Genomic DNA, 14,501 nt, shown 5'->3' on the forward strand with positions numbered 1-14,501 from the left:
TCATTGAATCTTGGGAGAATTTTTGAAATTGCCCCCCTCATTTCTCTTTCACTGTTTATACGTGATCGATATTTGGTTTTATCACCGCCAAGGCAGAAAATTTTGCTTCACATAAATACGACGTAGGGAATGGGATAATAATTCGCAGTACTTTCTTTCACCAAGCCTGGATAATCGTCATTTATTGAATTCAAAAATTTGCCAGATTTCAAACTACGAAAGGATCACGAATCCATTCGTAGTTTGGAAATTTTTCCGGAAAGTTTATTACAAATTTCAACTCGAGCTTAGACAAATGTAAATAAATATGCTTCGCAAATTTGAAGGGAAAAAAACGCACTTGCAACCTCAACTCTTTACTGTTTTCAAACTGAAATAACACCAAGAAAAATGATTCAGAGTTTTCATTTTTTTTAAAGGATAGACATCCAATACTACGTTAAGGTATCAGGCCAGCAGTGGCAATTTTTTTGGTTAATTGCGGTATAATCGGCTAAGTGCATGGGACACATGTGTCCCAGCGGTCCTCAAAGAGCTAACCTCATTTTCATAATCTCAAACTGAGTTCAGCCACGAAACGGAACTATTCTGCGACGCCCTTGGAAAAGTGAAACGACGCACCAGGGCGTCGCGACGCACAGTTTGAGAACTACTGCCCTTGGGAATAGTGAGTTTTGGCCATTTTTCCATAATGGCCGCACCCCCAATAAGCCAAAAATTCGAAATCATCTAAAATTGATGTTTTATACCTCATTCGAAAGATAATTTCATACTGAATCACTTTCACAAAAGAACTATGGTCAAAAAATACACACATTTGAAGTTATTAGCCATTAAATGCGGACTATAAGGCCAAATCCACCATTAGGCTTTAGCCTGGTGGATTTTTGTGAGGAGTGACAAGCAATGAATTACTCCATGGTTAAACCAGAGCTTACGAAAAAGTGTATAATTTCCCATCCGAAGTTACTCCTCAAACTGATTTAGGAAAACTTAATGTATAAATAAAAAGTCTCCATGAAAGTGGAAAATTTAAACCAATTGTAGGTGTAGAAATTCAAAAATTGCTAAATCTATAATTTTTGGATTATTTTATCCTGAATTACTCCCAAACCAATATTAACATATTTTTGGCATTAAAATACACCACACTGAAAAAATGTTGACCGGTAAATAGCAAAACTGTAGAAATTATGTAAAAATGTTCCATATTTTATAATAGAATAAATCAAAGATATTCCGTCCATCATCATCGTCGTTATCATCATCACTTGATTCGTAAACTTCGAGTATTTAAAATTAATAACATCGATCTTTATGAAATATCTGATCTGACTGCATGTCACCTGACATAGCCTATAAATAGTTGAAGTCACTCCATACAACTAAAATGATGGTCACATGACTTGCTTCTGTTGTAGCCTAATGAATTATGGCGTTATACGCTTATTTTCATCTTAATTGACTAAAAGCTTGATTGTCCAAGAAATTAGAAAACATTGAAGTGAAGAACTGTTTACCTCTTTATTTTCACATCCTTCACCATGACAACCACTGCATGCTGTTACACAACTGAGGCCATGCTTCTTACATGAACATATCTTTGTACCACATTGATTCTTCGTTGATTGGCATTTGCATCTTATAACCTGCAGGAGACACTCTGGAGCAACTTTATTGTCCGTCATTATTGGAGAATAATTGTTGTCTTGAAGTTTCCAGCCCCACTCCTCTTCCTTTGACTCTATTTCCCTATTGCTTAAAAATTTCCATATGGTTACTTGATGATGTGCACGAAGAGCATGGTAATGAGCTGCTCTGCTTGTTGGTGGCATTTTTCTGGTTCCAACACACCCTGGGTTGCCATCTCCATATACTTTCTATCACTATGTCCAAAGTAAAATTAGTAATGGAAGGTATATGAAATAATAACTTATTACGGTACAGGGATGTTTAAAAGATCAAGGAAATTATCTTAAATTGCCTCTCTTCTGCGTTAATTACTTAAAATGATGCACCCTTATTCACAAATGCAATGTCTTTGAGATTCGTGCTAAAATGCTGATTTGTTATGTGGTTCTTTAATTTTCTATAGGTTACTAGGGTAATATAAAGTGATCTTCAGTGAGAAATACATATGTATACACAAACAATAACTGACTGAGCCAATACTATTAAAACTAACCTGAGATTCGTTAAGGTTTCAAATTTCTTTCCACCATACATTGCTACAAAGGTTGGTTCTGCTAACATTGCAATTTGAGCTTGGTTTTCCCAAACATCTCTCATTTTTATGGATAAATCTTTCAGTTCATCAGATTTTTTCACAAGCTTGAGAAAGCTTACTTTTCCTTTTCCAAATGGAGCCGAAACAGTATCACAGCTGGACCATGCATCACAGCCGGAACCATGCAACAGTATCACAGCCGGACCATGCAAACAGAGGATGCTCTCTGATTGTCTTCAGTGGAGGTGGTACAGTTTTCATGCTCCATCCCTTCTGAGCCCTTTCTTGGAAAAATACAACATCTTGAAAATCTCCCTTGCAATGATAAAGTAACATAACAATGATGTCTGTGTCGTCGGCTACAACAACAATAGGATTTCGTCTGCTTGCAGAAAGATTGATTGCTGTTTCCACAATTTCAGTGTCAGCATCACCATCACAGTTAGGCTACCGTAGTTACTTGCTGTCCATCTTTCTTCAAACTCTCAGAAATCAGATCAATAAATAGAGCTTTGTTGTGTTCATTTGAAAGAAAACGATCTTGTGTAGCTGGTACAGAATTGATAGACGCCACTTCAACATTTGGACACTTTTTACTAGCAGTTTGTCAAATATGTTCATATGACTTTGTACAGTAGAAGCGCATTTATATCCATCAAAGATAACATGAGCAGAACCATAGTGTCTTCTAACATAAGATACATAGAGTTGAGCCAATTCAGCGAATGTTGAGTCTTTCAACCATCTGACTCTGTGAAGTAGGGCACCTCCATCAACAACATACAATCTGGTCCAATTACCAACAGCTTCTGTATCATTCATTAGTGCTGTTTTCAAAGCAACTTTATCAGCTTTCCTCATAAGTCCATCCTTCAGGCTTCAACAGTGAAGGAGGATATGGTATCATTTCGAATGAAAAGTAGGCTACTTCTCAACATCGTCTTCACGTTCTGCAATAGCGGCCAGTCTTGTAAAATGAATGATTGGAATGACATTTACTTGTTCCTTGTCTATCTTTACAAAAATTCCAAGTACCTCAAGTGGTTTAATGCAGGTTTTGTGTTGAATAGTTGCAGTTGCTAAATTTTGACCATCCAATGTTTTTTGAATGATTGCTTCTATCTCCTCTGATCTCTCACAATTAACCAAATCTTCTCCAGATATAGAAACCCAGCCGGATGTCAAGGAATGTAGATGCTCATCAGAAAAAGTAAATGGATTGCGTTGTTCAAGCCAATCTCTAAACATTACATATTAATCATCATAGTCGCGCTTGCGTCTGGAGTCACCCATATGTATGTGCTGTTCACTTGACTTTATATCTAGTGCGGAAAGCACCAGGCTAAAGCCTAATGGTGGATTCTGCCTTATAGTCCGCATTTAATGGCTAATAACTTGAAATGTGTGCATTTTTTGACCATAGTTCTTTTGTAAAAGTGATTCAGTATGAAATTATCTTTCGAATGAGGTATAAAACATCAATTTTAGACGATTTTGAATTTTTGGCTTATTGGGGCTGCGGCCATTACGGAAAAATGGCCAAAACTCACTATTCCCAAGGGGGAATCATGGGGCTTTTTTTTTTGGTGGCTCCACATCACCAGTCGAACCTCCTGACAAAGTTTCAGCTTGGTATTATTTTTTTCCGGGTTTGACCATTTTTTTCAGTTCAGCGACTGGACTATTAAGACAACAAACGATTTTATATTTTTAGGATTCAGCAAAAACTAAAAAAGACCTAATTTTTAGACAGTTTCAGTCAGACTCTGGTCAGACAGCCATGATCGCAAAAATGTGACAAATCAGGCACGACCTCCAGGTCAAGCCTTAACTTTTTTCAACAAGGAGTGGTCAGCCTTAACGAAATTGTTAAATTAGCCTATAATTATTTACAAGAAATATGGCTAAAACAGTAGGCTGCACAAAACCGTCAAGATGCTAAAAACGGCGTGAACTAAAAAGCTGTTCCTTTCCTTGCAAAGCTGTAGGCATATCCATATGCCACGATTTCTTTTGCTGTAGGTAAATTTAGGTGTTAGGCTATAGGTTATCCAATGGTTTTCAACCAGGGTTCCGCGGAACCCTAAGGTTCCGCCAGTAAGTCTAAGGGCTCCGCAAGTTTACATTCAAATCCGAGAGTCTATTTTATTATTATATGGATGCATTCTGCTTGTTGGTTAAAAAGGAATATCCTACAATTGCTCAGAGAGCGTTGCGACTTCTTATGCTGTTTTCAACCTCCTGCTTGAGTAAGTTTGGATTTTCAGCTCTGACAACTATCAAGTACAAGAGCAGGGCCGTAGCCAGACCGCAGAGCAAGGGGGGGCCGAAACAATTTAAATGATTTTGGCATTTTAACCTCTTAAATACCGGTATTCACAAAAATTGCAATACCATATCAGATTAGTGTTGAGACCAACACTGGTCTTATTTTATCCGCTAGTTAAATCACGGCAACCATATTACATTATTACAATGACCAACATAACACAGCAATTTTTGACTTGTATAAATAGCGGTACCGTATACTTGTTATGAGCAAAAACTTTAACTGGCTCGAAGAAGCTATAGTGAGAAGTGCGGATTATTTTGATATGTATGATTACATTCCGCCTATACACCCGTGAGCTAGTCTATTGCAGTCGCGGATGTTTGGATGCAAACCGTCCCACAAACAAGTCTAAATCGATAGATTTCGATACAGAATGTTCAAAGGCCATAAGCACCATAAGCGGCCATAAGCGCCATAAGCACCATAAGGCCATAAGCACCATAAGTGTCGGCAGCAGTGGCCGAGTGGTTAGCGCGTTGGGCTCGCAGTCGAGAGCCTGCATGTTCGACTCCAGCCACCCGCACTTGCTGTTGTTTCTCTGGGCAAGAAACTTTACGATAATTGCCTCTACCCAGTGATCGATTTCGAGTAATGGGTAGTACCAAATTTAAGTCATAAGTAGAGTAGACAACCGGAAAATCAGACATTGCTGTCGGCTGCAGCGTGGGTCAGGTGTATGTCGGAAGGCGTACACCGATGCATAGCGCTCAAGTCCGCTTTCCCGCAATGCAGGATAAAGATAAACAAACAAAACAAAAACAAAAAACAAAGTTTGCCTGTCTTGGTTGTAACATGCTCCGTCTAGTGGGAGCGTCAACCCTTGTTAACACTGAGAATCCACACTCACAAACGGCAGTGCTAGATCCAAATGTAGCAATATCTGCTGCAAGGTTGAACACTTGACAGATCAGAAAACTAGAAACAAAATTTATTTCCACTGAGTCAGATTGGATTAAAGAGAAAAAATAAACACTGCTCAAAAGATTACGGGTTTATATTTTGTTTGAATTATGAATTTGGGTTTATATTTTGTATGCATTGTCTTCAAAACCCACTTGCTTTATCACTGCACATTTTACGATTTAGGCTATCACTGCACAAATTTGGTTTATCACTGCACAAATTGGTTATCACTGACTCTTAGAATTAGGTATGGTACCGAGAATAGCGACAGCTGATATCAAATGGCCTAATTTGTACCGGTTTGTATAGGCCTACTGGAAAACCATTCCCTTTTTGTTAGGTTATCATTCTTACCCAAAACATTTTCATTTTGCACAGTTTCTGACAATTTTTCTACCAACCTAACAGGTGTTGGCCTTGGTTGAATTGAACATGTTGAGGTTTCCAAAGGAGGGGTTAGTGGGGGGGGGGGGGGGGCGAAATTGTTTAATCATCTTAGCCGTTAAATAAACAAAACAATTGTATTTAATTGGGCCTAGGTTGGAGCTCTGCAACGGGAAAGATGGGCAAAATCATTATAATTGTAGGTGTTGCTCGAGAATGTTGGGATTTTGCCAAGGGGGCAAAATTTTTTTCAGGGGGGCGAGGCCCCCTGGACTCCGGCTGGCTACGAGCCTGCACAAGAGACGAGCACAATTGCTGCTTGTGGAAGATGAACTTCGTGTGTGTCTGTTAAACACACGACCCAATATTAAAGACTTGTACAAGAAACACCAGGCTCAAGTTTCTCATTAAATTTTTTATGAGAATAAATGTAATTTTTCACAGTTTGTATTTTTATTGTACATAAATAAATCTGAACATGAGTATTTTAATTTTATTTTATTAATTAATCGATGTTTTTTGCATAAGGCAATTAAATTATGGAACAGGGGTTCCTCGAACTTGTGGAATGTTTCATTGGGTTCCGTTCCACCAAAAAGGTTGAAAACCACTGGGCTATATACATTGCACTTTTAGACATTTGTTTCGAGTAACAAACGAACCAAAGTGAGTTGGCAATCAACAACGTCTGCAAGCGTTGTATCAACAAACATAAAGCGTATAAAGGTAGGCTATTTTTGTGAAAGTGTGAGCATGGCCTTTAAAATGTCGTTTAATATCTTACAGTGAACCAAGCAATGAACGTTCAGCAGCTCCATAAAATGCGCCAATTTCTTGTAAGGTAGAATTTATAAATCCGCATGTTCCGTTGGTTTACAAAATGTTTAGAAAACAAATAGCCTACAAGCCTTCGCAGCAACGTCATCAAGCAATATAATCCCATTGAAAATATAAGCATGAAAATCCAAACTGTCAAAAAAGAGGAAATTTGAGCATTTTTTAGTGTCCTCGGAGGTCAATTCATTTTTCTTGAAAAAAGAGGACAAATCCTCTTAAAAGAGGACGTATGGTAGCCCTATTTAACACAGATAAGTTATTTTTAAGATAAGCAGAATGGATTCTAGAAAAAGATCGTACAGATATAAGGTAGAATGTACAGTGTGCAAAAAAGGTTTTACTCTGATTACAAAAAAGAACACCTGAAGAGATTTGATTTGATGACGAAACCAATGCTCGGCCACGAGATGGAGCCGACGACTGTCAGTGGCGTATCGCTATGGTTTGTGCCACCCGCGGCGGCCATGATTTTGCACCCCTGAACGCGTAAAGTAGGAACCAGATAAATAGAATTCGAGCCAAATCCGTTTCAAAAAATACTTTTACTATGCTTTTTCGTTTAGGTTTAAAAATATTCTGCCGCCACAAGCTTCCGCCCGGGGGGGGGCTGCCTTATAGGGGGGGGGGCACCCTCCCACTAGCTACGCCGATGGTTATTGTGAATATAATATGTTCATACAATAACCTTGAAACGTCCTTCAAGAAAGATCTGACAAATTTCTACCGAAACGAACACCTTCTTATGTTAAGGTATCACAGGATTTACATTTGACTATGTGGCCGGTGTCCTTTTAAAAGGCAAACAAAAAAATGCATCAAAAAAGCAAAAATCATCAAATTTTTTTAAACTAATTCAAAAGTTATGACAATACAACTTTGTGGCTGAAATATTTCCTAAAAAGAGCAATGGGAACTTGTGGCGGCTTTTAATGGGTTAAGATAAGCAATGGATTCTAGAAAAAGATCGTACAGATATAGGCCTAAGGTAGATTGTACAGTGTGCAAAAAAGGTTTTACTCTGATTACAAAAAAGCACACCTGAAGAGGATACACAGTGAGGATCGTAACATTAAATTTATAAAAGTCAATGAAGATCCAAAGCAACGGCAGTTAACGTTCAGTATCGGTACAACAAGAGCTGCTCAGAATGTTTCCAGCAGTGACACAAGCTTTAGAGCAAATGAAGAGTCAACAATTGCCGAGGTTGCTAATGGAGCAAACACTGATAAGGATATGGAAAATACTGAGGCCCCTCATGTATCAATTGTAAATTTGACATCTGCCAGAAATGTAGAAACAGTAGATCATGATTTGCATGAGGAAGGATTATCTGCCGAGATTATAAACAAAGCTCGGCAGCTTTGTTTATAATCGGCAGCTAACTACTCGGCAGCTAACCACTCGGCAGCAGTGGCCGAGTGGTTAGCGCGTTGGGCTCGCAGTCGAGAGCCTGCGTGTTCGACTCCAGCCACCCGCACTTGCTGTTGTTTCTCTGGGCAAGAAACTTTACGATAATTGCCTCTACCCAGTGATCGATTTCGAATAATGGGTTGTACCAAATTTAAGTCATAAGTAGAGTAGACAACATGGAAACAGACATTGCAGTCGGCTGCAGCGTGGGTCAGGTGTACGTCGGAAGGCGTACACCGATGCATAGCGCTCAAGCCCGCATTCCCGCAATGCAGAATAAAGAAATAAAAAACAAAACAAACAAACAAAGAACCAATAGTTATGGATTTAAGCCAGGAAGCAGAAAGTAATAATTCTATTGAAAAATTGTGTGTCAAATGATCAGGAAAAAGTGTGTAACAATTTGAACAGTGTGTGACTAAATCGCCTCCCTACTGGTGTTGGTTGCTTCTAGTACAACATGTTTCTCTGTTGTTTGTGTGACTCACCAGTCTGCGTTTGTGGCGAACCTCAAGCAGCACAGCACGTTATACATCACTGTTCAATTTTGTTACACAATGCCAAAGTGCAAAAGTATCAAGCAAGGTACGGTATCTTCAAAGATGAATTCAGTTGTTCTATCTTGATTACTTTGGTAAGAAATTCTAGCTAGCTGGTAATCTTGTTATGTTAGTTTTTCACTGTTATCATGCACCGCATACATTATATTTGGGCAATTTCTATAAAAGCGTGCAGATTTGGGCAAATTTTCGTTCTGCCCCCCCAAAATGGTTTGGTCTCGTAGGGCTATGCATACAAAAGAAAATTTTTAGGAAGAGTAATCATATGTTACTACACCACTCGAGGTTTGTTTACTTGTGCTAGAAATCCGTGAAGCACCTTGCAACACTAGTAAAAGATTTGTCATTTTTTAGGATAAAACCAGGAGTTTTGTAGCGATTAGAGATTACACTTTGGCAATTCGTTTCTAAAGAAAAAAATATTTAGTCTCTAGCTCGTTACTGTAGATTGCTATGTCCCATGGCTATGCTGCTGATCGAAAGAGCTGAGTAACCAAAATTGTGTTTGAAAAACCCCATTGTCTCAGTTGGTCAAAAATTGCACTTGTATTTTCGTTGTTTTGGCATATAAAAAATTAAAGCACCTACAAAATGGAAATTTTCGGTATTAACGTAACATGATGTATAAAGCCTTGGTAGAGACTTTGCTTTGTTGAACCATAGACGGACAAAACAAAGTAACTTCAACGTGTTTAACATATTTATTAGTTACTCAAAAAACACTTTCTTTTGATGTTACTTTGTTGTGTTTGTCTGTGGTTTAACATAATGTAGCATATAAAATATTTTTAAACTAAGGCACGATCATATTAGTACGAGTTTTCTGGATTGGGATTATCCTGTGTTGAACAGTGTATGATTCAAATGTAGCTACAATAGATGAACAAAAAAAATTCTTTTAAAATAATGTATCATCTGGCGCAAGAATCAGAGAAACCCATTGTCTTCAAACGCTTTTCTGACAATGGCTTTGCTTTCATCATTCAATATTTGCAATGGCGGTCTTGGTATGCCTCCGTCCAGTCCAAACCATGGTAAGGCTGCTTTCAAACCAGGCACTCCAAATAACGCGGTGATCTAAAAAAACAACAGAAATAACAAAAATTAACGCACAGTTGACCTCTCGACAGAGACAACTCGAGTTAAGACTGATAGTAACTCACAGTAAGGATCACAGTAACTAAATATTTAATCTCATTTTTTCTAGTACTGTACAACAGGCTACTTTCCTTTAGCTTTTGCGGGAGGCTTTAGTAAGCCTTCCAATTAACCAATGGCACAATTCATTACCATTATCCAGAAGGCATAACTGCCGTTGTAAAAAAAATTAATATACTTTAAAAATCTATACATGTCCCATACAACCTCATACACAAGAAACGTCTTCAGTACTGTATGATTAAGAGTATCACTCTCTTTAAGCATGGTTATTTTTTTTACCGCAGAGTTTGGGGCAATTAACCGATGTTGAAGTTCAGTTGCTTTCATCATGTCGCCTTCATAGTACAACTGGGCAAGGTTACACACTTCTTGTCCAAGTACATTGGCTAAAGCACAGACACCTCCTACAGCTCCAACTGTGTAACTAGCAAGTAAAAATCCAGCAGATCCAGCAAGAACTTGAAATCCTCCACTGTCTTTAGTTTTGTGAACTGTAAGTCCAATTCGACTGATCTGCCAACATAAAAACTAAATTCAATGGCATTTATTTGATTGTAAATTTGGTTGTTCTAGTACTGGCACCCACACAATTCTGCAAAGACTTATTGGCAGCTTTGTTAGTTCTGCAGCAATCAACTGTGCAAAACAAAACCACTTCTGCTTCTTAAATGTTAACTTTTAGCAAAGTAAAGACAATAAAATAAACTCACATCACCGCCACTGTCTTTAATGCCACAAATATTTGGATGTTTTGACAACCGAACAACGGCTTCGACAGGGATGTTGATTCCTGTATTCGATGGTACATTGTATAAAATTACTGGAACTTTCGCTTCATCAGCTACCTTCAAACAATGTGTAATTATTGAAAGAATAATTAAAAAAATGCACTGACTTTCTCCATAAGGGAAGTACTTACCGTCAAATAATGTTTAATCAGAGCTGGAGATAGCATTTGATTTTTGAAGAAGGAAGGTGTCACGACTAACACAGCATCTGCTCCACAGTCAGCCATTGCGTTTGACATCTCAATGGTGGCTGTCGTGGCTACAAAATTTAATTGACACAGTATGTTATTCTACAACAATATCATCTACAGACATACAATGTGCAAATGCAACGTCAGGCCATTGTTATACTGATTGTCATAAACATAGAGAACTTTAAAAAGAAATTTATTATAAATTTGTCACTGGAAATAATAATATACAGTAGAACTCGGTTAATCCGAATTCGATTTGACCGGCGATTCCATCCGGATTAGGCGAAGGTCCGGATTAACCGATGACGGTTTTATCAAGCCTGACGTTACCTAGATCCTAGATAGAAGGGTATCGGTAAAAATCAACGAAATTGAACGCATTAGTTTGGTCATCTGCCAATTCTGAGACGCGCGATCACCACATTAGCGACCCAGTGATAGAGTTCTTTTGAAATGCAGTATGCATGTAAAATGAATGTATTGGTAGACTTTGTGTCTAACGCAAGAACACACTGGCAAAAGTTACATCTTCCGACATGCGTGTCGGAATAATCTGTAGTCACTCAAATCTTTTGAAAACTGTTACCGAAGACGAGTTTCTATACAAAAAATCGGGCAAATCCGGATAAAGCGATAGAGAAAGCGCAACTTTTGTCCGGAATAGGCGAAGATCCGGATTAAATAATCTGGATAATCCAAAGCTGTTTCTCAAGAAAAAGATTACAAATCATTTGTACTTCCAGTTTTATCCGGATTAGGCGAAGATCCGGATTAACCGAGTTCTACTGTATAATTGAGTTAATAAAGAACATGGGCTATTATCATCGTAGATATCATTATTATTATCATCATTATTCAACATATTGCCATCGTAACATATTATGATTTAAACGTTTATGTCAGTAAAAAAAACTTTAGTTCTGTAACATGATCTTTGTTATTCGACATAAATAATTTACATAACATAATATTAATCATTCTCAAGATAAAATGGTAATGTTTTCAATGTAATATTTCTAATTAATCAATTATTATTACAATTTCATTGCTAATAACATGAAAACTTGCATAAATCTAAAAAGATATAACTTTTACCGTACACTTGTAGCGCAAAGTTACCGGTACCATGAAACTATAATATCATAATACACATATCTTTTAGCACAGTTTCTTGAAAATTAGCAAACTATATTTATAATCTTTAAATAAAAAAAACTTTATTGCATTTACAAAATAAGTCAGAGTACACCAGACACAACATTTTGATAGTCTATTCAGTACAGTATAAAAAAATAACCAAACCTTACAAATGTTGCACTTTAGCACAATCTCATACTGGCTATTTTGTTGGCCAACTGCAAACACAAAATGTAATAACATAATGCGTTGCCCTAATTTTTATACTCACATTCACAGCCTGACCCTGCAATTAGTAACTTGTCCTTTGGCATGATTTCTTTTACATTTTTCACTACTTCAACTCGCTCTTCAGAAGTAAGAAATGGGTACTCACCATTTGAACCCTGAACAACATAACCTAAAAGATTACAGAACTTTTCAGCATATAAAGTATATCAGCAGAAAATTGCTACCAGTTGGTAGCAATTTGGTAGGTAGGTATGGCATTTTCGATTTGGTAGGTAGCCTATGATATAAACATCTGATACCATACAGGCTACAATGGAATATGTCGTTTGGTGTTTTTTGTTTCTTTAATATGTTGCATCCATGAAGCTACTTGCTTACTTCTAATAAGCTTGTTTGCTAAAGTTTGTGATGGTTTTGGAATTAGCGTCCACTCCAAACACTTTTTAATTTTCAGGCAACAATTTAGTAATTACAGACGAAATCGGTTAATAGTATACTGCTTAAACGTATCAATCGTTTATTTGAATCAAAACCTGAAATCCCAAACCAAATCCAATCTGATGTTAAGTAAAAACATCGGTTAAGCGCATACCGCTTAAAAGAATAAGTCGGATAAAAGCATCAGGATTTGCTTCTAGTTTGCCTACTTCATTCATTTAATCGTATAATTATACCGGTTAGGGAAAAGAGAATGTCTCTTTTTTGCTTCGCATTATTGTCTGCAATGTTCAAAGGCGAAATGAAGCAAAGGTGAGACAGACGCATGCGCTCAAAACAAAGACAAGTGTCTGTAATCCCAGGCCACAATCTTATGTGCTAGACATCGCACTACAAAGAACCAATTTTCGCACAGCTGGGTTCATTAAAACAGAAAAGCACACAAAAGGAATAATCACACTAAACAAGTTTAAAATAAATGGTTTTGATGTCATCCGTTGGCGACTGGCCTTCCAAGGAATGGACAATTGGACATGGACAGATTATTTCGGCTTAAGAGGGAAGTGTTGGAAAGCATGTCCAAAAGTTTTTTACCAGAAAACTTAGGAGAATTTTTTTAAATTGCTGAAAAAAAGTAGCCTACTGTTGTGAAATGCAGTGCACAATTTCATTTGTGCAGTTTCGTTCAGTTGAAGAACATTGCAAATTAATTATTTTACCAGACAGCGTTAAAGACTTGAAAAAAAACTTTGTGATTTCGAAACAATGAGTGTGAGCCGTGTTTTTAGCACTATTTTCGTAGGCCACGTTCCATGCTCAAAACTACACAGCTGGTACGAGCTAAAAATAGCACGCTTGAATCAAAAACGTCAACGTCAAAGTTCGCGTTGTGACGTCACAGAGATGGGTGAGATTAAAAGAAGTCCGATTGCCGCAGTTTGCAGAAAAATGCTTTGATCATACCTGCTCAGCCAAGTCAGCAAAGCTGGTCTTTTTTACATTGTTTCAACGTCTGCAGATGATAAATCAATGTAAAAGGACCAGTTTTGCTTGCTGGAACATACAGCATAATGTTATGTAACAGAAAACTAGCAAACTCTTTAAAGTTTAACCAGAATTGTAAACAGTTGTAAGAAGCATCAGTTGTAATGTGCGTTGCAGCCTAGTCAGCACAGACATCTTCCCAACAATTACGCCCATTCACAATAAACCTTTTTTTTAGTAAATTGGTTAAACGAATCAATCGTATCAAAACGTCTGGCAAATAGGTGATTCGATTAACCGATTTCGTCTGTAGTACAACTAATAGCACATAACAGCAGCATAGGTAGTCTACACGAACCATTGCATATATGAAACCTTTGAGACCAGTTTTTAAATCACTTCCATTGTATTTAGAGCAGTGACAATGTATATATAATTATGATAAATTTAAAAAAAAATAACGATAGAAACTACAGGTTAAAAATATAGCTGAACTATGAACATCGAGCAACCAGCGCTTGGTGGCAAGTAATAGACCGGCACCAAAACTGCCAAGCCTTCTATATCGCATCAACATGACTCAGGTTAGTTGTTTTCAAGCTAGATAAAACTCTTTATGACATGCTCATTTGCTTAACCTTTCACAACATGTTCAATTTTTCTATGTTTTAAAATAACTCACCAGAAAATGGAACCTGGTTCCAAATGTCAAAATTCCTCTTCAGTTTTCTATATGATACAGATTGGTCATTGTCAAATGGTGTAGGGATAGGAGGAAATATTCCACTTATATCAAGAGTTGAATGACAGCGACGATTTGAAATTACAGAGACATTGGTACCAGTATGCCATAACTTCAGTGTCTTTATTTTTAGTTTGTAACATGATTGTCGAAAAAACTGTGGTAATGACATC

The 14,501-nt window shown here is 37.4% G+C and overlaps 1 protein-coding gene across 1 annotated transcript; it reads right to left on the bottom strand.

Annotated features, from left to right (window-relative positions):
* Positions 1 to 9,180: 9,180 nt before the first annotated feature.
* Positions 9,181 to 14,501, bottom strand: LOC145765225 (4-hydroxy-2-oxoglutarate aldolase, mitochondrial-like). The gene is made up of 6 exons (XM_082577007.1): positions 14,269 to 14,501; positions 12,205 to 12,333; positions 10,734 to 10,861; positions 10,525 to 10,659; positions 10,094 to 10,327; positions 9,181 to 9,730 (listed from the first exon to the last, which is right to left on the bottom strand). The coding sequence occupies exons 1-6, from the start codon at positions 14,498 to 14,500 to the stop codon at positions 9,581 to 9,583; spliced, it is 1,008 nt and encodes a 335-aa protein (XP_082433133.1). The 5' UTR covers position 14,501; the 3' UTR covers positions 9,181 to 9,580.

This window comes from Aplidium turbinatum, chromosome 2 (assembly GCF_918807975.1).
Source record: "Aplidium turbinatum chromosome 2, kaAplTurb1.1, whole genome shotgun sequence".
Taxonomy (NCBI): domain Eukaryota; kingdom Metazoa; phylum Chordata; class Ascidiacea; order Aplousobranchia; family Polyclinidae; genus Aplidium; species Aplidium turbinatum.